Here is a 27,629-nt window from a genome sequence, read left to right on the forward strand (position 1 = left end):
TCTGTACTTATTCTGACTTATTTAAAAATCAACGGCAAAGCAAACAACTTATCTTCATATTTTGTTAAATATTTCACTATATGATTGTTCGTAAAAAAATGCCTCATTATATGATTTAAAAATTGAATATCCTTGATAAACTTAAAGTAATAATATAATATTTGTTGTTTTATTTTATATACATTGTGTTTATCGAAGTTTGATAAAGCTAAATATATTTCATTTCCAAATAGTTTAGAAATGATTTATTTTAAAAATTACGTAATAGACAATGGTGCCAACGTGAATATTAAAAACAGCTGTTGATGAAAATATGGCAACAAATGTCAAAAATGCTTTAAGAGGTTTTAAAAAATTATTAAATAGTTATTTTTAAAAAAATATACCAAATATATGATGAGCAGTGAAATGCGAAATACGAGTAATAGTAAAAGTGTAGATAGTGCAAGTATAGATATTGCAGAACAAGAAAAAGAGTTAGGTAATTTTATATATAGTGCAGAAAATGATTCGGATCCTGTTGAAAGTGAAGAAACCCAAGATATTTGTATAAATGAAACGGATGGTGCCGATTTTGACGATGATCTTGAGAACGTTAATATTGCAATTTTTTTTCATAGAGTTGACAGTGATCAAATTATATATCAGAAGAAAAAACGAAAACTTAAGCTTGTGGGGAAGTATGTGATGGGGGACTTGCTCGGGGAAGGGGCCTACGGAAAAGTGAAGGAGATGTTGGACTCTGAAACGTTATGTAGAAGGGCTGTAAAAATTTTAAAACAGAAAAAATTACGTAGGATACCAAATGGTGAACAAAATGTACAAAGGTAAAATATCAAAACAATCATATTAACACTTTTAATACCTTGCTATTTATCCCAAACAAATAAATTATATATGTCAGTTTAATAGTAAAACAGGCATTAGTAAATTGTAATCAATGGTTTTATGGGTTATAAAATTTTAAGGCATTACTAGGAATCTAATATAGCACTATTGCCATAATTTAAGCAAACAAACAACAATATTATTTATAAAACAAGTTTGTTGCAAATAATATATTTTTAAAATTGTTTATATTGTTTATTTCTCTTCAAATGCCAACACTTTTTCAAAGGATACTGATTAGTGTGGTTTTGGATGGTAATCCACCATCTCATAAGAAGTTTTCTTTGTTTTTAATAACAATAATTAAATAATAATAATTTAATGAAAGGGTTTTTTAGATGAATTTTAATAAAAACCATCTAAAGAATTAATCACTTGTTAAGATGAAATATATGTTTGTTTATTTATTTTTATACAAAAAATTTCTAATTTAGCAGTAATCTATGTAAATATAAGGCTTCTAGTGAATACCAAGCCTCCTATTCTTATATTAAGTTCCATTAATTTTACTATTTTAGTTCTTTGTGTTATTATTTTGGATTTCTGCTCTCATACAAGCACTAATTTATGAAATATTTTCACTTTAGATGATTTCATTACATACAATAACAGTTGGAATTTTGACTTTCTGTTAGAAATTGCTGGTTAAATTGGTAATATTCGGATTGCTAGTGAATTTTAATACAAAATATCGATTTGTTAACTTATCGATGTGCTAAAATTTGCCAATTTGACAGTAAAATGGGTAAATATGAGGCTTCTAATGAATACTATGGCTCCTATCCTTATCTTTAGTTGCATTGGTTTTACTATTTTAGTTCAAGAGATTGGGATAGGCAGAATTCCTTAATAAGACCTTTTGTTGTCATATCTTTTCATAAATTCTTTGTGTTGTTATTTTTAAGTGTTTTTCTCATACAAACACTAATTGATGAAGTGTTTTCACTGGAGAAGATTTTATTGTGTACAATAACAGTTGAAATTTTGACTTTCTGTTAATAATTGCTGATTTAATTGGTAATATTTGGAATGCTCGTGAATTATAAGATAGATATCTGTTTGTTAACTTATTTTTGTTTTAATAAGCCTCTATCCTTATCTTCAGTTCCACTCGTTATACTATTTTAGTTCCAGAGAATAGGAGAGAGGTTACTTCCTTGTCTGAGATCCTTATGTTTGGTAATATTTTGATTGCTAGTGAATAATCATGTAGAGAAAAGTACTAAGATTTTTTAATAGAGAAGACCAAAATAGTTTGGGTACTTTCAGAATCAATTGAGATATAAAGAAAGTAGCTATAAGGTAGATAAAGGTATATGAAAATGATAATAACCAAGGGAAAATTTGAAGAAAACTACAAAAAATAAATGATCTTGAATAAAAAATGGTTAAAATTGAAATACAAAATAAGACTGGAGAGAAAAGTCAAGGCTATAAGGCTGAATGGCTAGTGTAGACTATTTTAGTGGCTAATGTATGTACAGTAAACAATAATTTAGTAAATAAAAGTAACAAAAAATCAAGGTAGGCTTTGTGTAAGATAAGCTTATTTTATTATTGCAACTGTTACTTAGTGCTCCTTAGAAAAAATCAATTTTAAAGGCTAAATCAAAAAATAAATAATTTTGTACCTAATACAATACAACTATTAATGTACAAATAAATTTAAGTTGACCTTTAAATTTATACATTAATAATCATATACTACCTGAAATCCACATTATGTTTTTTCATAATTATCAAGTACTAATAAAATTATTTTTATGAAAAGATTATAACTAGAGTTATTTTAATTGTTGTTATTTATGTTTACCAATTATGTGAACACTTAAGTATTCATTCATTATTTAAAACTCATGCTATTGTTAACTGTTGTTGCTAATTTAATGTACAAGGAAGGTCCTAGAACAAATTGTTCTAGCAAAGAAAACAAGAAAAAAATTATTAACAATGTTTATATTTTTCAACACAGCTAGATAAACTTTTTGTATAATACATGTTAAATTTATATTGTACTTATTTATGAATGATAGCTGTTGAAGTTTCAAAAAAGCCTTGTCTTCCTATATTCATTGTTGTTACATAGGCTGTATTAAAAAAAAGTTTAGGAATATCATAGGAGAAGGCATAAGTATCTGGTTAATAGAGTGCATGAGATAGCAATTATAATAAACTCTGCTCATTATTACAATATTGTAAGCATTAGGAAGGAAGATCTTGTTTCTCTTCCTTCAATAATAAAGTGGAAAATTCTTTATTCTGATAAATCATTTAATTATATAAAAAGCATAGTCATGCCACTATTCACCTTTTTGGGTGCAGTTGGCTCAAATCACATACTAGAGTTTGAATCATACTATCCAGCCTTTACAATAGATGTGTGTACTACAGCATTGTTGTAATGAAACCTCTTTGTTTTTGATTTTTAAATTATCATTTCAAAATACTGCCTCAGCATTTCAAAGCACTGCATTTTATTGCATAGCTATTCCCAAAAGTTACTATCATGACCTTGCCATAGCTTAGAACTATTCACACCTCTTATAGAGTAGATTCATCTTTCAGTCTACTCTTGATAATGAGCCTGTCTTGTCCATAATTATAAATTTACTTAAGAACTTTAGAAAATGTCATAAAGTAAATACGCTGAAGGAAATGGAAATGACTGGGCCACACTTTGTTGGCCCTCAGAAAAGGACAATAGTGGACAAAAGCAAAGCAATGTGAAAATCCTAGCTTGACCTCAAAGCTCCATTATATAGATTGTCTATTCAAGATTTTTCTTAAATATGTAACTGGGAACAAGGAGTGTAATATTTTCATTTGCAGTGTACAAAACAGTGTATTTTTAAACAAAATATAGAAATAAATATATATTGTATTTGTAAAAATCAAGATCTATATAGTAAACATTATATATTCAATCTCCATAAAAAATTGAAAGAAACCTCCTACAATAACAACAAATATAATATACTTATTTAGCTGACACCATCGTAAGAATAATTATAGAAAAAAGCAAAACTGTCCCACCATTACACAGAGAAAATGGGATAGTACATTAGATCGACACAAAAGCTATGAAGGACTCCCTAGAAGGAAACTTCAGATTGAACAACTATCAAGACAATGATTGACTTCATATAAGTAGAATATAGCCACAGTTCATAGACCATCTAGAAACACAGGTAATTCAAAAATAGTTCACGAACCCAGAAGAAGAAAAGCAATTGTTTATATAACACAATTCATAAATGTGATCCTCAGGCTTACATGGTTCATGTTCATCATGTTTTTAAAAGCTGCAGAAAACTACACCTTTCATCAAAATTATAGGCCTATCAGTTTATTATCATCAATAAGCAAGATTACTGAGAGGGTTATATTAGCTAGGATGAAAGAAGAGACTGAAAAAAATAGGAATTACACCAGAAAGCACAATTTTGATGTACATCAGAACACTCACGTGAAGTGACATGAGTGTTAACACATGAGAGTAACACTCATTACAAGTGCTACGGTTGACACAGTACATCGCAGGGATTCAAACAGAATGAATATACTGCAACAAATACGCAGCAAAACATTTGGCAGGGTGTAGCATAAAGAGCTTATTCACAAAATTAGTCTATTTAGATAGAGTAAGACAATGACATGTATTCTCTCTTCGTATTTGGCTAACAGAAAGTTCCGGGATCAGATAGGACAAGTCCTTCCTGAAGCTGAAACAATGTAGCCCTGGGGTATCACAGGGAGTTGCATTTTTACCCTTTAAGTGTATGATCTATATTGGCAGACACAATAGCAGCTAGAATTATGAACCCTAACTCAAGAACAACTGGATCAATTTAGCTAATTTTAATTTTGAAATATTTGTAGAAGTTCAAGAAAGGCTTAAAAGATGAGAAAATATGATGACATTTTAAGGAGAATAGTAAAAACAATTTTATTTTCACATAAAAAAATTAATATATACTCCTTTGGAGTGGCATCATTCAAGCTGTTGCTATCTTCACATCTATTTACTTTTTTGATTTCCCTCTGAGGACAATTATTTTTCAAATCCATTATAATAAAATATATAGTAATTAAACATAAATACAAGATCATAATGAAAATGTAAATGATGAATAAATTCTATATTGTATTTAACAAATTTTGAAAATACTGAAATCATTAAACAAAATGTAAAAAAAAAAAAATAGATTTTTTTTAATTTTAAAAGAACTTAAATGTGTCGTTTTCTTATAAAAAATATTAACAATTCAGTAATAAGCAGACATAAAATTTCATTAACCCACATATAGTAATAATGCATTATAAAAAGTATTTACAGTATTTTTTATCCAACAGTACAATATAAAATAAGTGGTACTTAAAAATTCATGTGCACTTACTTGTTGAGATCTAATATTTCCAATAATCCATGTCAAAAGGGAAGTCATTTTAGTCCTGTATCTGAAAAAATATATATTTATTGTTAAGTATTATGAAAAATATCACCTGGTGCATTAAAATTTCTTTTCAGGGAAATAACATTACTAAGAAAGCTCAAACACAAAAACTTAATTAATTTAGTAGACGAAATGTTTAATCCAGAAAAGCAGAAAATGTATTTGATAATGGAATTCTGCGTAGGATCCTTGCAAAATATGCTAGAATCCACACCAGACAAAAAATTTCCGCAGAGCCAGGCTCACGGTTATTTTTTACAACTCATCGATGGACTGGAATATCTTCATAGTATGCGGGTAGTACACAAAGATATTAAACCTGGTAATTTACTTCTCACACTTGAAGGGGATTTGAAGATAAGTGATTTGGGTGTCGCAGAGGTAAGTTTTATTTTCTTATTTGTTTATAGTTTACAATAAGAGAAATTACATTAATATAAAATTTCCATTCAGTTAAAAAAGTGTCCTAGAATAACTTTTTTTTGTGAAAAAATATGAGTAAAACGAAGTTCAAATTATAAAATAGTTTTATTCTTCACAAAGTTTTATAATGAAAAACCTGATAAATAAATTAAACAATTTTTCAGTAGGTATTTTGTAGGTTGTCGTTTAACATAAAGGGCCTTATTATTAACCAATAATTATACTATCAATCAATTCTTACAAACTCTAACCCACCACATAGTGGTATATACTTACTCTAACATACTCTGATCTTTCAACAGTTTTAATTATAAATTATAACTTGTCACACATTCTTCAGTGGTCTGTTGTTGGAGCTCTGGAGATCTTAGTTTTCTTTTCGGTTTTTCAATTATTTCATCACTTACTTTACTAATATTTATTTACAAATTGTTCTTTAGCTTTATTATGTTCTCTTTCAGACATCAATTAATGTTGGTTCCTTCATAATGCAATTAGCATTACATAAATCAGTTAACAATTAATTCCATAACATTCAACTACAAAACAACTGTATACCCAATGAACACAAAAATTCTTTCCAGGTACCAAATGTTATCTTTCAACATAAAGGACCTTATTACCATCTACATTCACAATTAACCAGTTTAAATAAACATGACTAAATAGTGTTAAGTATAAACATACTTTCATACCCTGAACTTTAATTAACCTTTGTTTCCAATATAACCAATTTTTCAAAATCCAATAAACATTTTACATTACAATTCATTTGCTATTCAAAATAAACACTCCAATTATATATACCATTTATTGACTCCTCATACTCCTATTGAATTATAATTGTCTCTTTATTAATTTTCCACACATTAAGTAGCTTAATCAACATTTAATAGTAATCCACACATTAAACGGTTAAATGTATCATCAACAATTAATATCTTCACATCATACACATACCTACTATATAATTTTCAGGTACCAAATGTTAATTACAAACATATAGGGCCTCATTTCCTATTAACCTTTATTTATCCCCAGTACATAAAGTACTTGTATTAATGGTTTCCTACTTACTACCCAAATATTTTTTTTGTGATTCTTCTTCTTTTTCTTCCTTCTTGTATGTAGTATGCCTGTTTCTTCTTCAATATTAGTCTCCTAAATTGTTTAAATTATCGCACCATCTTTTCTTGATCAGCCAATACTTCTTCATCCATTTGGTGACTTATCTCATTCTATTTGTACTATCCTGTCCTCCGCAATTCTACTAATGTGTTCGTTCCACTCCTCTTTCCGTTTTGTCGCCCATCTATTTATGTCTTCTATATTTCATGCTCTTCTTATATTTTCGCTTCTCTCCCTATCCAACAGACTTTTCCCTGATATTCGTTGAAGTATTTTCATCTCTGTTGTTTCTAGTAGTCGTTTCGTTTTAGATGTTCCAGGTCTTGTCTCCTCCGTGTATGTTAGTATAATAGGTCTAATTGCTGCTTTATATATTCTTGTTTTTGTGTCTTGTCTTAGGTGTTTGTTCTTCCAGATTGTGTCATTAAGAGATCCCGCTGCTTTACTTGCTTCTTCAACATCTCTGTAACTAGTTATGTCTATTCCCAGATATCTAAACTTTGCTTCCTGCTTTATTATTTTTCCATCAATTTCGATTTTACATCGTAGTGCATATTTAGATATTGTTATACATTTGGTTTTTTCTGTTGATATTATCACATTGTATTTCTTGGCTGTTGTATTGAAGATGTGTGTTAATCTTTGGAGCTCGTCTTCTGTCTCGCCGATTAATGCGGCGTCGTTTGCATAACATAATATTTGGATTTCTTTGTTCCCCATTCTCTAACCATGACCTTTACGTACTGCTTGTATTATTTCGTCCATTATTATATTAAAGAGAAGTGGGCTTAACGAGTCACTCTGTCTGACTCCGCTTTGTACTGGTATACACTGTGTTAGTTTTCCATTTATCTTTGCCTGTATTCGATTATGGAAGTAGATGTTTTCGATGGTTTGTATAATATTGATTGGTATCTTTCTTTTATACAGTAGGTGTAAGAAGTCTTTGACTTGGATGCGATCGAAAGCCTTTTCTGTGATTTGTCTTAGTACAAATACGGCGTCTACGCATAATCTTCCGGATCTGAATCCTTGTTGTTCATCTGATAAAGTTGTTATTTTATTGATTTTTTTGGGTTAGGACTTTTGTGATTCCATCTCAATAATTATTATACAATTTTCAAACACAACATTTCAAGATAAATTATAAATTACAATATAACTCTTCTATACTTTTATTTTGTAGATTTCTACATCAAACTCTATTATATACATAAAACAGTTCAACTGCCTGTCTTTGTCAATTAAAAACTTAACATCATACATGCATCTTCCATTTACTTTTCAGGTACCAAATGTTAATTTACAACACAAAGAGCCCTATCAATATCTCTTTTATCCTTGTCCCTCTAGATACATGTATTGATTGAGGAACATTTTTAAAGTCTTTCCACACATACAATAGTTTGTATACTTCAACCTCAACATATTAATGTTTGCTACTGTTATAAGGAACAATAAATTAACAATTTAAAAAAATTTCAACATATTCATTTAACACATTGTTGGCTGGTGTTACATTAAGACACATACTGCAATTTACATTGACTGCTTTGTTCATGCATCCTTTTAAAAACAGTCATTTTAATTAGCTGCAATGTAGAGCCCATTCAGACAAGGTCTGAGGGTCAGTAACAACCCCTATTCGGAGTGTTACGTTGCCAAGCAGGATATCTGTTAAATATCTTTACATCATAACATATTTTAAACAATAATGTAACAAACAACAAATTTTGTAACTTTTTAAGGGTTTTTACCCAGATATTTAGTGGCTTGACTCATGTATACCTGGTAAGTATTTAACCACATTGCTTTTTCAACCTTAGTCAAAATTTAACCTTTATGTTTGCTTTAAGTTGTAATACTTATTCCAGGTAATAATACACTGATGATGGACTTTTTAGTCCAAAAACGTTCTGTGATGTAGCCCGAAAGGGCATTTTTAATTATATATTTTTTTAACCTATTCTCTATCCTTCCATTGTTGGATATAGGTCTCCCCCAGTTCTCTCCATCTTTCCCTATCTTGAGCTGTTCTGTGCCATGTGGGACCTCCTTGTTTCCTGATGTCATCTTTCCACCTCATCTGTGGTCTGCCTCTTGATCTCTTTGCATTGTATGGACGCCACTTTTCGATGGCATTGTTCCATCGTCCGTCTTGGAGACGTTCATTGTGTCCAGCCCATTTCCATTTCAGTTTTGCTGCTTGTTCTATCGCGTCTACTGTCTTTGTTCTGGTTCTGATCCACTTTTTACCTTTTCTATCTTTAAGTGATATACCCAACATTTGTCTCTCCATCGCTCTTTGTGCCTTCCTTATCCTATCCAAATTGGCCTGTGTAAATGTCCATGTCTGTGCTCCGTAGGTGAGCACCGGTATTATACAGGAGTTATATACCTTGCTTCGTAAGTATAGAGGGATTGTTTGATTTCATAGAACGTAAGAAAGTTTGCCGAACGCTGCCCATCCCATTCTTACTCGTCTCGATATTTCGGCTGTTTGATTTTCTCTGTTAGCTCTGATTGCTTGTCCTAGATAGATATACTCATTTACCTGTTCTATTTTTTCTGTTTGTATTTTTATTGCCTCTTGGTCTTCCGTGTTTGTCATTACTTTTGTTTTGTTGAAGTTAATTTTTAGGCCTTTTTGCAGTGATTTTTCATGAAGTTTATTCAGCATTAATTCTAGTTCTTGTCGTTCCGATGAGATCAGGAGTATATCATCCGCCTATCTAAGGTGATTTAGGTACTTTCAGTTAATACATATTCCTCTGTTTTCCCAATCGGTTGATTTTATTATATCTTCGAGGGTCAAGGTAAACAGTTTAGGTGAAATTATATCGCCTTGTCGGACTCCTCGTTTAACTTTTATATTATCCGTTATTAATTTGTCGTCCAGGATTACGGTCATGGTTGCGTTTTGGTAGATATCATGTATCAATTGTCGGTATCTTGAATCTATTCTACTATTGACCAGAGCTTCTTCCACCGCCCAGTGGCATTTAATTATATACCTTTTATAAAAGATTTTAAATGAAACTTTTGTGATTCATGGTATACAACCAACTACAGGAATTTCATTTTTCTTGTTGTTGAAAATCAATGTTTTTCAATAATCTCTTTCATATATTTAAAACCCATATAGAAACTTCAGAATTTACGCAGAAAATCTTCTTAAAATAAAAAAACACTGCACAATCGATTAAGTAGTGTTGGCAAAATAATTTTGCAATCTGAATTACAAAAAAATAATTTTCAAAATTATGCAGAGCCAACAGAAAAAGTTGTAAATAGGTGCTTAAATTTTTTTTTACATATAAATAAGCATTCATGCTTTCAAGTAAAACTCGAATTATTAAGATCCGTTGAATAGGAGAGCCTAGGGAATTTTTTAAACATTTGTACAATTTTTAAGCTAAAAACAAATAGAATAACTTTATAAATTTTTAATTAACATTTTTTTTTCTAAACTCATATCGAAAGTTCAGCGAAAGACGCGTTTTAAAAAAACATTCGGTTGTTGATCGTACTAATTGATCAAAGTTGACCGGCATTTACAACAATAGTACGAAGGTTTGAGGTCTGCTTTTTAAACAAATACCTTTGTTGTGCCATGTACTTAGTAGAAATAAGTTTTCACCTTTTTTTTTCTTTTGTGCAACTGGGTTAAAGTGTTGTTTTAAATCTTTAAAAATTCAGAAACGTTGACGAGAGGCAATGGTGGGCATAGGGTGTTGCTCATCAGACTGACAAATCTATATTCGTCGCATATTTATATCCCCTGTAAATTATCTTTCTCATATATATATGAAACCCAATTAATTACTCTCACCACATGATATATTTGTAAAAGGTATGGATGCTCACGTTTTTGAAAGTAACTTGATTAATATTTGTAACTTTACTACTAATTGATGGAGCACCGAATTTGATAGGGACTAGGGACAAAATCTGGTGATGTATCTCAGTTTCTACTAGGCTGTGAACAATTTTTAGAAGCTGCCACATTCTGTATATCATTTACGACTTCACACTCTTGTGGCCCTCTTAAAAAGAGTGCCCGTGTCTGAACTAGATAAACACTTATTTATGTGGCGATACCTAATAACATGGTCTGCGTGTTAAATACAACGATAAGCCAAGTACAGAGACCTTGAGACACAAATAACGAGCCAATGAAGATTGGAAAATTCCCAAACAATATCTATTATTCCCTCTAATACTGGTGATAATATTCTAGATAATATCAAATAGCTGGGTTTTAGTGAAAATCTCTTTAAACCTAACAACAACGGTCTTTGTGTTAAATACAATGAGAAACCAAATAAAATCTCTTTAAAACCAAGCAAAAAACTCGCAAACAATATCTATTATTGCGTCTACCACTGACAATATTCTGGATATTATCAAACAGCTGTGTTTTAGTGAAAATCTGTTTAAAACCTAACAACAACTGTCTTTGTGTTAAATACAACGAGAAACCAAGTACCGAGACCTTGACACACAAATAAAAACACAATGGATAATGGAAAGTTCCCAGACAACATCTATTATCCTTTCTACTACTCGTGACAGTCTTCTAGATATCAAACAGCTGAGTTTTAGTTAAAATCTTTTTAAGACCAAGCAAAAAAGCGATACTGCTTATCAGGATATCTAGGACTCGATGACACAAGTCTCTCTCAAAGAGCTCAATCCTTTTGATACCGAAAGTATCTGGGATGAATAAATTTCGTCCTTAGAGGGATTGTTAGCAGTATGGCTTAAAACAGGATAGGTCTATGGTAACATATGGATGTGACTCCTGGATAATAATAAACAAAGATAAAGAATTAATAGGACTGAAAAAATTACAATATCATGATTGCATTTGAGGAATTCGAAGTAACGATAAATCAATGAATTGAACGGCGAGCAGAATATTTATAAACGTACGATTTATAAAAAGTCATGGCAGGTGCATGTTCAGAGACTAGAAGACAGAAAAACGTGAAACATTTAACAGAATGTAGGAGACGGGTACAAGGGAGATATATGTCAGGCCAAGGTTATAACCCCAAAGAAGAAAAAAAGCTTCGATAAAGTGCTAAGATTGAACTTTTAAAAAAATCTATATACTTTATCTAAGTTTTCGGAAATATTCTAAAAATACGTAACTTCTTGTCAGATTATTTGTTAATTGCTTTGCCTGTAGCAGATTGTATAATATTATGGTCAAATGTGTCTTAATAACTAGAATAAATAAATAATATGTACCTTAACAATAAATACAACGCAAACGAAGAAATCACTGCACCACCAGCTATATTAATCATGGCTTCGTCAAAGACACTGATATGCGCCACTACCAATTATTGAACTGTTGTGAACTTTATCAGGGGTCACTATTTTCAGGAAATTGCAAAGTCTACAATTAATTTTATTACTAAAACCGATCTTTAACGTTGTAAAGGACAGTTTTTGTCATAGACTGACTATTCTCTACACGTTGTACCTTCGGTACTTTTTCGATATAATTTTTGTAAACATCTATTGACCTTTTTTATCAATGATAATGAGAAATTGAGAGTAATCGCTAGAGGTTACAATAATTTTGGCTTGTGCATTTCGCAAAACCTACCTCACAGTAGGTCTAATATATTTTTGTTATTTTTAGTTTTTTTCTTTGATACAATTTTTTAGATTCTCTTTATTCTTTAGATCGTCGATCTTCCTTGTTTAGATAACAAGACAAGTAGTCCATTCATTCATTAAAAACGTGAATCCTGCATGGCTACTGGATGAATTTGTTATTTTCAAAGTTAATCTCTTTATTGTGTTAAGTTAATAGCATCGGTCTCCGAAATTGTGATAAGGATGTTTATATTTTACCGATCAAATAATCAAAGTGAAATTTTTTGTACTAATTTTAGACTTATTTGTTATCATCAGCAGTAAATCATCTACAAACTTGGTGATCATACATGGACTTAAGTAGACGGATGCATTTAATTTTTTTGTCGTTAGATAACGAAAATCTATGGAATTTAACGTAAATAATAATCTCACTTTCAATTCGAAAGTAATTCTTCTTATTCTATACCTATCTAAGCAGCTAAGGACAGGCATTTTTAGACATAGGTCTTCTTCTATTCGAGGTAACCTGTACATTTGAAAATGATTGATAGCACAAATTTTATAGCAAAGGTTTAAATACAGGGTTGGTCGATGCAGAAAAAACGTAATAATTTATACCTTCTTATCTGAATTTTCACTCGACTTTAATGTGACCACCTCGACAAACCTCAAATACAATACATCATAAAATGCAAATGAGCATACCCTAAGGGATTAAGCAATAACTGAACGCCTCAGTGACGGAGAACATAAAATTACTTTAATATAAAAAAACTAAAATGTCAATATTAGGTGCCCAAATTAATTTTTACAAAAATACTGAATATTGATTTAGGACATTTCGTTACAATTTAATAATAAATATATTTCGGGTACTAGCGTCATATAAACTTATAATTAGTAATATAAATATAATTACGTACCTAAATACATAAGTTTTCTTTATTTCCCACAGAAATAATAATTGATTCTATTGTTTTTCAGCCACGAGTTCTGGCTCTTCCAACTGATCTTTTGCCCTGAACTTTACCTTCCAATATGATTTGTAGTAATTAATATCTTTCACCTCTCAACACATGACCCAAGTATTGTATTTTTCTCTCTTTGATTATGCTGAGTAATTCTTTTTGTTTACTCATGTGCCGAAGAGGTACTCACCATTGCTTACTTTTTGTTTCCATGGAATTCTCAGAATCCGTCTGTATATATACATTTCAAAGGCATCTATTCTTTTTTCTGTTTCAGAGTCCATTGTCCAACTTTTACAGCCATACAGTAAAACAGAGAAAACGTAACATCTGATCATTCGAATTCTGAGCTCTAGACTAAGGTCTGATATTGTAAAATATGTTTTCATGTTCATGAGTGTTTTCCTCGCTTGTTCGATTCTTGATAGGATATCTTTTTTTGGATTACACTGACTGTTGATATTTGCTCCCAAATACACTCGCGATCATAAAATCCGGGTCACCTTGTAAATCGCCGTTATTTCATTTTTAACGAGCTTTATCGTAAATAATAATAACACAAATACAAACTAATGCATGTTTCTGAGAATTGTTGTCAGCTTAGCAGTTTCCTTTGTAATAAAGAATTCCAATAATGCCGATTTCGCGGAAAACTATACACCTCCCAAAATGAACGGTACCTGTAACTGCCGCTTGTTTTAAATGTCTCATTTGTGCTTCGACTTTCTGTTCAAATGCAACAAACAAACGTTTATTATTGCCACCATTAGTGTTTATTAGTGTCATTATTAGTGTTTATTATTGTTTATTTTTTGCCAAAAATGCCTTGACTGTTGTTAAAACAGCACGCATTGTTGCGTTTGTGGAAGACGGTCACACTCAACGGCAAGTCGCAAGAACTGTTGGCGTAAGCCTTTCTACGGTTCAACGAGTGCTTCAACGCTTTCAGAAGACGAGTTTGCTAACCAGACGACCTGGCTCTGGACGAAGAAGAACGACCACGGCACGAGATGACCGTTTCCTTGTGTTTCAGGCTTTACGAAACCGGACCTCAACTGCGGTTATGCATCGAAATTGCCTACAGGAAGTACGAAATTGCAATGTTAGCGTTGCAACAGTCAGGAGAAGACTTCGTTCTTCTGGACTATCTTCTCGGGTAATGGCTACAGGACAGCCACTTGGGCGGGCGCATCGAGTTGCACGACTAGCTTTTGCTCGACAATACGCGCATTGGGGAATTAATGATTGGAGCAAAGTGTTATTCTCAGATGAATCCCGTTTCAGCCTAACTGGGTCCAATGGACGTGTAAGAGTTTGGAGGAGAACCGGTGAACGATTTTCACAAGCTTGCATTGCTCCAAGAATGCCATTTGGTGGAGGCTCAGTCATGGCTTGGGGAGGTGTATCTTCCGACTTCCGCACAGAATTACCCTTAATCGAAAATGGGTCCTTAACTGCACGAAGGTACATTACGGAGATTCTGGAAGAACATGTTATGCCCACCATGACAGGGCTTGGAGAAGACGCAGTTTTTATGCAGGACAACGTGCGACCGCAGGTTGCCAGGATCAGTATGCAATACTTGGACAAGGTTGGAATTACGAGGTTACCCTGGCTAGCTAAATCTCAGGATCTGAATCCCATCAAACATCTCTGGGACGATTTGAAAAAACGTATTCAAACCCATACACCTCCTCCTAACAACGCACAGGAGCTTAAGGATCTGTTAGTGAGAGAGTGGAATAACATACCACAACATGTAATCCGGAGAACAATTGAGAATATGCCCCGTCGTCTGCAAGAGGTTATTAGAGCAAGGGGAGACAATACACTATATTAGTCATTGAAATTCCACCGATGTTTTACCACGTTCTGTATTTTTCATTTTTTCTTTCGTATGTCGTTTCAACAATTTTTTTTTTTCTGCTTTTTCAATAAAAACAATAAAAAAACCGTTTTTTCTTTCTTTCAAAACAAACATTGATGACAAATAAAAAATACATTAGCCTAAAAAAAGGTTATTACTGCACCAGATGCAAAAATATTCAAGAAACTTGAAATTTTCAAGGTGACCCGGATTTTATGATCGCGAGTGTATTTTATGGAAGTTACCTGTTCTATTATTTGTCCCTTGGCATACAAATGTACGTTTGTTGGTATCTTTGAAAATACTAGAATTTTAATTTTGGAAACATTTAGATGTAAACCGAACATTTCGCTATGACGAACTACCGCATTTATTATACACTGCGCTTCAAAATTAACGCATAATTTTAAAATTCTTATTTTGAGTTGTAATGAAAAATTTTTGTTTGTTCTTTTCTGCTTTATGGTTGTTTTACAACATCTTAAATGAAAAACTTTTCTTTTTTACAAAAAAATGTATTGAAATTAACAATATAAAATCATAAATCTAAACATCTAAACAAACAACTGATCTAAATAAACTAACATTATAAATTAATGACGAAATTTAAATTTTTAAAGTTGAAGAAAATACTAGTACCATGTATTAGTATAGAGTATTGCCTCCTCTGGCGTTTATTACTGCTTGACAACGATCTCTCATACTGAGAATAATCGTTCTGATTTCTTCTTGATCAATTTGATCCCAAATTTCAACCAACCGCAAAAACAGTTCAACTAATGTGTTTGATGTATTAGGTAGTCGTCGTAGTCGTCTGCCTATGATGTCCCAAACGTGTTCTATTGGGTTGAGGTCAGGACTTCTCGCAGGCCAATCCACGGCAGGAATTCCAACCTCCAGACGATACTGCGCACAATTCTTGCCTTGTGTGGCCTGGCATTATTTTGCATAAGCATGCAATTATCCCCAATAAATGGTGCGAATGGCTCTTCTAAAATGTTTGTTATATACCTCTGCGATGTACACCGACCGCGATCTATTCTACCTAATTCCGTACGAGCCTCTAAATGAATCCCACCCCACACCATTACCGAGCCGCCGCCATACTGTACAGTCCCTATGGTGTTACACTGTGCGTAGCGTTCCCCAGGCCTTCTGTACACTCGGTTTCTCCTGTCATCAGAAAAAAGACAGTACCTCGATTCATCGGTGAACAACATTCTTTCCCAATCGTCATTATTCCAATCAACATGTTCACGAGCAAAATGCAATCTTTGCCTTCTATGGTCTCTGGTCAATAATGGGCCAATTTGTGCCCTTCCAGGGTGTAGGTCGTTTTTGGCAAGTCTTCTTCTAATCGTATTTTGGCTGATTCTAAAGTTATAACGATCCAAACATTCATTTTGTAGAGAAGTACTGGTAACAAACCTTTGTCTCAGTGTACGAAGTGTCAAAAACCGGTCTTGATTAGGAGTTGTAACCCTTCTATGGCCTTGACCGAGTCTTCTCGAGTTACTTCCAGTAACAGAAAAATGTGTTACCACTCTTGAAAATGTTGACTGGGTGACGTTAAAACGTTCAGCGAGTTCTACTTGAGTGTCTCCTTCTTCGCGAAGAGTAACGATTCTAAAACAGTCACTTTCTGACAAATTTCGATTTTCTTGCTGCTGGTGGTTCATTTCAAAGAAAAAACACTTAATAAACTTGAAAAACCCCTTTAAACGTTCAGCACAACGTAATCCAACCCAACTAAATTCGAAATAAAATGAAGCACAATTAGCATGTTTTTAATTTTTTGCAAAAAATGGTAAAAACCTCAGCGTTTTTTACCGTTCTTTCGATAAATTTTTTATTATACCGGGGGTAACAATAATATATTAGCACAAAACTCGAAACATTAAAATTATTTGATTTACCAGGGTTTTTAAAATTATGCATTAATTGCGGAGTGTGTTTTGTACTCCTTGTGCTTTTTTTGCTATTAGGACGGTATCATCAGCGTACCTGATGTCTATGCTGGTTGCGTTAATCTTGATTCCACCTTGAACCTCGTCTAATGCTTTTCTGAATATAGATTCCGAATACAGATAAAATAATAGCGGGGACAAATCAAGGGATGCATTTCCCGATAAGTCTATCTAAGGATGTGACAGTTTTCCAGGCGGAAACAACGGCAATCCATCACTGCGTGGAAGAAATAGAAAGGCAGGAAAGAACGTTCCGTTTAGTTGCCATCTTCACAGATAGTCAGGAAGCACTTAAGGCACTCAATTCTGTAGAGGTCAATTTTATCTAGGACTAGAGGACCACAATAAATCTGAAAAGGTCGCAGTGGAATAGGCCAAAAGGCCACCTCTCTAAATCTATCTGTCTAAATAATAGCGGTGATAAGCCGCAACCTTGTCGCACTTCTCGTCGGATTCGTATATCTTCGGATGTTGTGTGCTGTATTTCAATTGTTGCCGTTTGGTGCCAATATAGTTCTGAGATAATTCGCAAGTCCTGTTCGTCAATTCCAGTTGTTCTCATAATTTCGATCATCTTTTGATAGTTAACTCAGTCAAATGCATTTCGATAATCAATAAAACATGCATATACATCTACATTCATGTATCTTATTGAATAGTGCTGTTATTAAGTCGAGGCTTTTACTTTCGTTGTCTGCAATTAATTTATTTATTTCGACATTGATATTATCTGGACCGATGGCTTTTCTGTTCTTCTGAGATTTTACTGCATAAATAACTTCTTCTTTTGTTACATTTTGGACCTTTTTCATTAATTCGATCATCCGTGGATAATGGGGAACAAGGGCTATCGTCAAAAAGTGTCTGAATGTATTCTTTCCATCTCTCCAGTTTGTCTTCTGTACCTATAATTATCTCGTTATTATTATTTCTTAATATTGTTTCCTGTCTCTTTATGTCTCTACCTGTCATTTCTTTCACTTTTTATGGACAATAAAGGTGTCGTTCTCTTAATCTTGAATGGTAACTGGCATTGTTCATAACTATTACAGAATTGGTCGGTAATAAATCTATCATTTGACTGAAATATTCTTCAAAAACATCCGCAGTCATTTTTTCATGGTAGTCGTTCGTAGAATTTGAAATAAAATCTAGCAAGCCTCCATCAGCAAATACCTTATCTCCTCCAGTATGAGTGATAATTATAGGGCGACCTTTACCATTTGTAAATTTTAAGCCTGTAGACAAACCTTCTATAAATGCCTGACGATCATTTATATCCAGTTTGTCTTGCCATTTTTTTACAAAATGCCCTTCATTTGTCCATGTTTCATCTAAATAAAAAATATTTTTGCCTTCTCACCTAAATTTCCGAATTTCTCTTAAATATTTCCTCTTCCAACAAATAATTTCTTCTTTCTCTATGAGCGCAGATTTCTTATTATTATTCTCACAAACAAATCCTAATCACGTAAAGTTTTCCACAACTTATCTCTTTTAATGTTTGGCAAAGATTTGTCTTCGTTAATGTCCACTAAAATTTGATCCAAAGTTGAAATCTTTTTTGTAAATAAAATGAATGAATTTTTCTTCGAATCGATTGTTTCACAGTATCGTCTATATGAATGGGTTTTTTCCCTGTTCACGTTTTAGGTGCTCCTGTAAAACTTCTGCTCTTTCGTTGCTTTAAAAGTCTATAAATAGTTTTGCTTCTCCAACTCCGGTCATATCTAAACACTTATAAACTATACTCCGAACAGTACTTGTAAAATGTGCATGTACAAGAGCATCATGTACATTCAACACTAAAGTTTTCATTTACACGGCTAAATGACAGTTTAATTTCACAGGAGTAAAATTAGACGTTTGTGACGTTTTTACTGCACAACTTTACTTAATAATATCGTTTTTATTATAAAACTAACAATTCTGCGTGTTATAAAGACTTTTATAAAAACTCACGTGATCGGACAAAATCCGTGCAATGATCTATACTAATGCGAGAATTTAATATGTTTATAAATAATAAAAATTGTTTAACAAAACTAACGTTTTACTTATTTTAGACTATAGACCTGTTTGCTAAAGACGACACGTGTTACATAGGTCAAGGGTCGCCGGCGTTTCAACCGCCAGAGATTGCCAATGGCTTAGACTCGTTTCCTGGATTTAAAGTCGATATTTGGAGCAGTGGTGTCACGTTGTAAGTAACAATAAACATTTAGACATAGGTATGGTTGAGAAAATTACTAATTGTATTTTATTTTGGGTTATATAGGAGTACGTTCTCTACTGGACATAGGTCTTCCCTAGATTGTTATTAACAGGTTTTTTGGGATACGCTTTGTATTTAAATGTTGTTTTTTCGTGAATATAAATTTTAATTGGTTTGTTTTCTATAAATGTAATCATTCGGGTTATCTTCTTCTTGAAGTGCAAGCTCCTCTATTATTATCTAAAAAGGTTGGAAATAAACGCAGCAAATCGTATTTTTAATTCCGCTGCTCTAAACAGTTCAGCGGAACTGTTTCACACGGATTCCTCCTTATTTGAACCAAGCTGTAACGTCCCTATATGTTGTAATTTTCTATTTGTATGGTGTTTAAAACTTCTTTTTTCAGTTTATTCTCAATATTCTGGTAATTGAAGGCTTCCTATCTGTATGTAATATATTTTCATTGTCCAAGCTTTTTCAGATGCATTGATGTAATACCCGTTATACACCAACTACACGGTTTGATTGAAAATAAAAATCTAATGTTAACAAAAATTAAAAAAAAAAACAGTTTCAAATATAAAATATAAAAGATTAGTCGGAAAACAACGAAAAGCTTATTTCTTATGTATGTCTTAAACAGCGTGGTTAAAGAATAAAAATCGCAGCACGGTATGTAATCTTATCAGTTCACTGCGCCGTCAAGACGAACTCTCTCAATACTCTTTTCGGACTCTTTACAAAATAAACGCCTAATAATCCAAATAAATAGTGCTGTATTATCTTACGTGGAAGAATTTTGTTTCTAGTCATCATCATAAGTGGCTTAACAATCCGTTGTGGATCTTGACCTGCTCACAAAGAAGTCGCCACTCCTGTCGATTCCTGGCACTTCCCTCCATCTTCTGACCCTTGGAATATGTAGGTCTTCATCAATCCATCTCTTTCGTGATCGTTCTCTGCTTCTTGTGCCCTCTGGTTTTGAAAATGTTAATCTCTTCGTGTATTCGTGATCTGACAACCTAGCAATGTGTCAAACTCATCTAAGTCTCTGCACTTTAACGAATTTCACAATATCTGGATCGGTGTATAACTGATATAGTTCAAAGTTGTATCTTCGACGCCATTTTTCTCTCAAAAATACCAAGAAGTCTTTTATCATTTTGAGATAAGGTCCACGTTTCAGCCCCATATATCAAAACCGGTATTATTAAGGTCTTATATACATTGAGCTTTACTGCACGTTTTATATTTTTATTTTTTAAATGTTTCTGGAGACCGTGAACAGTTCTGTATGCTATTGCTATGCGTCTTTTTATTTCGTCGCTTGTCGTGTTTGTTGCATTCTTTGACTTGGTCAAAGGTATGGTTGTTAATTTGAATTCTGTGTTGGATATTTCGGGGGTTTTTAGAAACCAACATATATTTGGTTTTTTCCTCGTTTACCACAAGCTGACGAAGAGACGCCATATTGGCGCCCCACGTTGGGCGCCAATGTGGGTGCTAAAATAGTTAATTTGTAAAAACTTAACAACCATCACCTTTCAACTGTTGCTATATAATTTTCAACTTTCTAGGTACAATATTACTACCGGAATTTATCCATTCGAAGGTGATACAATTTTTAGGCTATTTGAAACTATAGGAAAAGGTGACTATACGATACCTGACGATATCGATGAGCCTCTTAGAAGTTTATTAACGGGAATGTTACAGAAGGATCCAGAAATTAGATTTAGTCTCCAAGAAATAAGGAAACATGGGTAAGTAATGTTTATTATTAGTATATTTTTTGAATCCGGATCTGTAAGGGCTTCTAGACAATGTGGAATGATTCACCTACTTCAGCGATTTCGACTGTTTATCTGAATTATCTCGATGGATTTATGTACTTAAGGAGGATTTGGTTGCAGACCAGTGTTATTTTAAAGAATTATTAACAAGAGGATCAAGACCTAAATAAAAACGTGGAAGAAGAGATCATGACGATAGGAAATCAACAAAAGACGAAGTTGAGGAAATTATAAATAGTAGCCTCGACGGTAAAGCCCCAGGTATATTACGTACAAATATGGAGCTCTAAAATATGGTGGAGATGAACTTACAGAAGAACTAAACAATTTAATAAAAGTCATATGGAACGAAGAAAAAATGCAGGGGGAACAAATATCACGATTCATTAAAAAGAGGACCCACAAATGTATACTAATTACAGATGACTGACACTATTAAACACACCATATAAAATCATGTCGATCGTAATACAACGAAGGCTGGCCGAAGCGGCGACGAATATCTTAGGACAGTATCAATGCCGATTCACTTAGGGCAAGTCAACAACAGATGATACACATACAGTTAAGCAAACTTGTTATAAATAAAGAGGAATTTGTTATAAATAAAGGGATTAACCAAAGAGACTCGTTATCAACAACTCTGTTTAATCTTATGGAATATAATCTCTCTAATATATAGTCACGAAAATCAACAAAGGTAGACTTATAACGAGAGGACAAGTGAGCATATGCTGACGATATTGTGCTAATAACAAAGAGTAGAAAAACAATGGAAATCGTGTTAGACGGATTGGCAGCAAAAGGGAAAGTAATGGGATTCACATTTATGCAAAATGGTCATAGAAAATTTTAACAAAAGAGTGCCAATGTGCCAGCAAAGCAGTGGAGACTCTTGATATGCTATTCCATACATAACCCTATCCTATCCTATGTACTGTATGATTCAATAAAAAATTTACAGTTTAAAGAAAACAGAAACGGTGTTTTCTGTTTAGGGTGAATCTTGCGTCAATTTTGGGGCACCATTTACAGTTTTTCGTTAATATTTTTTTTCAATTTACCATATCTGGAACAGAAAAAATCTTGTGTTGACATCTACAGTTTAATCGCGAATGATCATGGCTACCACAATTCCAACAATCATTTGGAATGGGTAAATTGTTGATCTACTAGTGGAATATAAGTATTCCTATCATCTATCTATAAGTTTTTTATCTATAGCTATTTTAATCGCTATCGACACTGAGTTTCGTTAGAGGTCGCTAATTAAATACTTTAGTCTATTGTTTTACTATAATTACCAACTAGCCGATGCGTTTCGATCCAGTTCACGGTTCAGTCTTCTCATAAAGTGACAAGTATTCCTAATGATAGGTAAACCTTGAAACACGTGTAGAAGAATGGTGAGACTCGAATTGAATCGAAACCCAACCGTCTATATTTATTTTATATAAGTAATATTGACAATAATTTTGTTGTAGGTGGTTTAATAGACGTCCACCAGATTGTAGTCCTCATGTACCGATACCTCCTTTCAAGGACGACTATTGGCATAAGATGACAGTATTGCCTTATTTGGTAAACCATTACTACGACGACCCGGATGAGAGTGCCAACGATGAACAATATTATACCGAACACGAACTAAATGGTAATAACCAATTAATATGTTGTTAAATTGTTAGTATCCAGTGTTGTCACTAGTCTAATATATGTAAGTTAATACATGTGTGAGACTGTTTCTGTTTTGTGGCTTGTTCAATACTTGCGGCAGCCAATGTGTTAATAACCATAAGGAACGTTTAATTTTTGTAATAATTTTTCTCCCTCTAAATATTCTGTTTTGCATGAGGATGTACGTCTGATTATTAAGTTACAGGACTTTCGAGTTAACATCTTAGTCAAAATAAAAAAAAATGTATTAGATTTTAAATTGGGATTTTTGCACCGGTTTAATTTTACTACAAAGCCAATTTGTGAGACACATTCCGAAATTATTTATCCGTTTTTGTTTATTTTAAAACTAATTTTTTGCTAATTTTGATATTTTAATCAAACATTAAACAATATGTTTAATGTTTGATTAAAATATCAAAATTAGCAAAAAATTAGTTTTTAAATCCCGTTAAATTAAATGGATCACCTAGGAAAGAGCTCAATTTGAAACCTATTACAAAATAGGCAAGGCAATGAAGTAATACACCTACCAAATTTTTGCAGTAAGATGAATCTCAATGAAACTTTTTGCATTCGATTCATATGAGTATCAGAAAATTTTGTGTTGTAAAAATGGAAATGAAAATTGCATTATTGAAAAAGAAAAATGCATTTTCCAAAGTGCATTTCAAAGTGATGAAAAATGATAAATTTGTAAATCGGAAATAGTTGACGGAAATGAGTTCAGTATTACTACCCAGTGGTTTTTGGGGACAGTGAACACGAATATCATGACGGCGATGTTTTCCGAGGTACCTAGTGCACCTGGGCCTCATCTTCTGTAGTTTTTTGGAAATTCAATACAAAATCAATGCAAACTCATTTCTCATGAATTTTTGGGGCCGCTGAACACTAATATCATGTACGAAGTACCTGATACCCAGGACGGCCTCTGCTTTTAGAGTTTTATGGAAATTCGATACAAAATCAGACTTCTTCTTTTGGCATCATAACCCTGGATGGATCTTTGCCTGTTTGGCTGTGTCCTTCCATTCAGATCTCTCTTGGGCCCTTCTCCATTGTCTTATATTTATGGTTTTCAGGTTGTCTTCCACGTCATCCAACCATTTCGTCCTGGGCCTTCCTTTTTTCCGCCTTCCTACCGGCTTCCACTTTAATATCTTCTTTGTCATTTTCATGTCTTCTTGTTGCTGAACATGTCCCAGCCATGACAGTCTTTGACTTTTCACAAATCTTACAATGTCATACCCTTCATTCAGTTCATTAACCTCGTCGTTTCTCCTGATTCTCCATGTGCCGTCTTCCTCTTGTATCGGGCCATATACTTTTCTCAGTATCTTTCTCTTGAATGTCCTGAGTTGGGCTTTTGACTAATAATTTCATCAATCTTTTATTAGCATAGTATGTACGATTTCCACTGGAAATACGTGCATTAATTTCGCTACTTACGGAATTCTTCTGATTGATTTCTGTGCCCAGATAATGTAAAGGCATCCACACGTTCAATAGTATAGTCGTCTATTTCTATATTATTTTCATTCTCAGGTTTTCTTTTGATGGTCATGTACTTAGTTTTTGTTTCGTTTACTTTAAGCCCTCTTTTATGTGCTTCAGGATCAATTTCCTTGAACGTTTCCATTAGTCGTGTCTTGCTTCTATTGATAATCGCGACATCGTCTGGATATACAGTAATTTGTACTGTTTTGGTGTTTATATGACCGGTTACATTGGTTTTTTTGATGACTGCTTTAAGAACTAGGTTGAACAGCATGGTTGAAAGTGCGTCCCCCTGTCTCACCCCCATGTTGATGTCAAACAGGGGAGACAGTTCTCTATCTACTCTAACTGCGGCTTTTGAACCCTGCAACGTCATTTTTATGAGGCTGATATATTTTTTTGGTATACCTAGATAGCGGAGGTCTTCCAGCATTTTGTCTCTTTTCACACTATTAAAATCTTGTTTAAAGTCTATATAAACGATTATATAGTTCTCTGTCGTATTCATAAGCTTTCTCTTGTATTGTTCTAAGTATAAATATGTTGTCTGTAGTGGCTCTATTTGATCTGAATCCATTTTGATAATCACCAATTATATTTTCGGAGTATTCTGACAATCTAGTGTAGATAATGCCAGAAAGGCATACAAAATCAGTGCAAACTCGTTATTCAGTGGTTTTTGAGGTCGCTGGAAACTATAGTGCCCGAAGCACCTTGTGCTCAGGAGTGAGTGCATTGGAGTTTGTGCATCTGAAGACCATCATCGTTATAATATTCGTGATCAGCGACCCCAAAATCCCCCGAGTTACGAGTTTGCACTGATTTTGTATCGAATTTCCACAAAACTCTAGGAAACGAAGCCCGTCCTGGCACCTGGTGCATCGCACTTCATCACCGTCATAATATTCGTATTCAGCGATCCCAAAAACCAGCAAGTAACGAGTGTGCACTGATTTTGTATCGAATTTTCACAAAACTCTAGGAGACGGGGTCCATGTGTACCGGTACCTCGGAGACCATTGCCGTCATGATATTCGAACTCATTGAACTCATTTCCCTCAATTATTTCCGAATTACAAATTTATCATTTTTCATCACTTCGAAATACAATTTGGAATTGCAATTTTCATTTCCACAATCATCATTTCTGTTCACAAAATTTCCTGACACATACGAATCGAATGCAAAAGTTTCATTGAGATCCATCCTACTGCAAAAATTTGGTAGGCCTTCGGGCTTTTTACTGCTTGATTATTGCTTCGCCTAAAATGCTTGTCGTATATTACAATTTTATTTGACTAGGCTATAAGTTAGCCTGTTTTTGTAGACCAGTTTTTCATGTTTGACTACGACTCGATGTTTTGCTGAAGAATTGTTTAATATTTATGATGATTACTGTTGTTTTAGAAATGGAAAAAACAAAAGCAGAAGGTGAATACTCAAACGGAAACGCCCACTCGAGCCGAGGCGCAAATAGGCGGAGGAGATCCAAAAAACCAGTTTCCTGTATATCAGTCAAGAATTTCCCTGGCTGTCATCAATCGTGACAAATCTTTTTGTATTGCTGTTTGTAATTTTGTTAATGACATATTTTTGATAAGAAATTCATAGACTTATATTAAATACTTTGTTAATGTTTGTAATTTTATATTGTTGTAATGTCAGATGTGTTTAATTATTTCTGTTGTGTTTGAGAGATGAATATGAATTGTAACAATAGTATTTAATATGAGGATGCATGAAAGTGCCATATTGAAATTTAGAGCTAAAATAAAACTATTAAAAAATATATTGAGTATTTTATTTGCTTATTAATATATTAACGGGCATTGCCAATATATCATGCATAGCATTTGAAATCATTAAACGGTGAGGTTAATGCCATGTATTATTGGTTGCATAGTTATGAATAACAAACTTACAAAGAATCTTGTGTAAATTTTGATGAGTAAAAATAGCTTTACATCTGTATCATAGGCCATGCAAGTCCGTCTTGTCCTGCATAGCATATATCTTGCCTATAGCCTGATCTGTTTACACCAGAGCTATTTTTGTGCAATTTTCAGATACCACTTTCACTGTTGCCAACAGAAGAAATATATCAAAACATTAACTTTAGATATTTCAGTCCAGAATTAAATATATTCAAATATAAATCACAAATAATTACATCCAATAAATAACATTTACACTTACATAATAAGGTTAAGTGTTATTCTAAACTATAAATTTTCTTATATTGACAACATGCATTTTGACAATAAATTGCATTAAAGTAACATGAAAAATAAAACACTTTCTAATCTTTCAACTAGCTCAGAAATCAATTGGAAATATCGGGTGAGCATGCGCAGTTGCATAGCATGAAAATTGCATAATGTAAAGTCGACTTACGGTTCTATTCCTCAGAACTCGTGTAAATTATCAGGTTTCAGAAACTACAGGTTTTTGCTTACTTCCTAAAAACTATAAAGAACACATTGAAAGAATTAACGAAGACTGATTAGTCAAAAACTGATTAATTACAGACCACGAAGAAGAAGAGATGGAACAGGCCCTTGAATTCTTCGTCTTGGATCTTACAATACAAATATGTACGTGCACGTGCCACACCCCGGACAACTGCATTGGTGTGCAGGCTAAACTAAGAGGGTAGCCAGATATGGCGAAAATTTCACCGAGTGATTGTCGGTATAAGCAGTCCCCCACTTACTGACCAACGGCTTCGGGCGGATAAGTTAGTAAGTGTTTAGGGCACTCTTTTGCCCTGTAGTTGAGAAATCGGCTCCGAATGCGGATGAACCAACAATGTGTCAACGGCATAAGGATCAAGCAGGCAAACGGAAAAACACTTGATTACATATTCCGGAGCACGTTATGAAATGACAAATGAAAGTAACAGAGTGCTATGCGATCCGGCAAGCAACCGACCCCACGTCGAGTCCGGGTCGACGGGTTTGAAATAGACGACCGGGCAGATGGATGTGGGCAACCAAGCTACATCTGCGAAATTGGTGACTGGAAACCCAAAAATAAAACTACGTACAAAACACCGTATAGCCACATGGAACGTTAGATGTTTGTTAGAACCAGGAAAACTACATATCTTCGAACGAAAGCTTATGAGAGAAAA

The 27,629-nt window shown here is 33.3% G+C and overlaps 1 protein-coding gene across 1 annotated transcript; it reads left to right on the forward strand.

The window, feature by feature from the left end:
* Positions 1–274: 274 nt before the first annotated feature.
* Lkb1 (Lkb1/serine/threonine kinase 11) lies at positions 275–26,279 on the forward strand. Its single transcript, XM_072522497.1, has 6 exons — positions 275–827; positions 5,417–5,723; positions 19,378–19,514; positions 21,104–21,289; positions 22,804–22,973; positions 25,904–26,279. Exons 1-6 carry the CDS (start codon positions 394–396, stop codon positions 26,041–26,043), a joined length of 1,374 nt encoding a protein of 457 aa, XP_072378598.1. The 5' UTR covers positions 275–393; the 3' UTR covers positions 26,044–26,279.
* Positions 26,280–27,629: the final 1,350 nt, after the last annotated feature.

Source organism: Diabrotica undecimpunctata, chromosome 2 (genome assembly GCF_040954645.1).
Source record: "Diabrotica undecimpunctata isolate CICGRU chromosome 2, icDiaUnde3, whole genome shotgun sequence".
NCBI classification, from domain to species: Eukaryota; Metazoa; Arthropoda; class Insecta; order Coleoptera; family Chrysomelidae; genus Diabrotica; species Diabrotica undecimpunctata.

What these genes read in the sequence shown, in the direction of transcription:
- Lkb1 (XM_072522497.1), top strand. Translation starts at nt 394, where the DNA reads ATGATGAGCAGTGAAATGCGAAATACGAGTAATAGTAAAAGTGTAGAT. An exon ending in GGTGAACAAAATGTACAAAG is followed by an intron (nt 828 to 5,416) that starts GTAAAATATCAA and finishes ATTTCTTTTCAG; the next exon opens with GGAAATAACATTACTAAGAA. An exon ending in TGGAGCAGTGGTGTCACGTT is followed by an intron (nt 19,515 to 21,103) that starts GTAAGTAACAAT and finishes TCAACTTTCTAG; the next exon opens with GTACAATATTACTACCGGAA.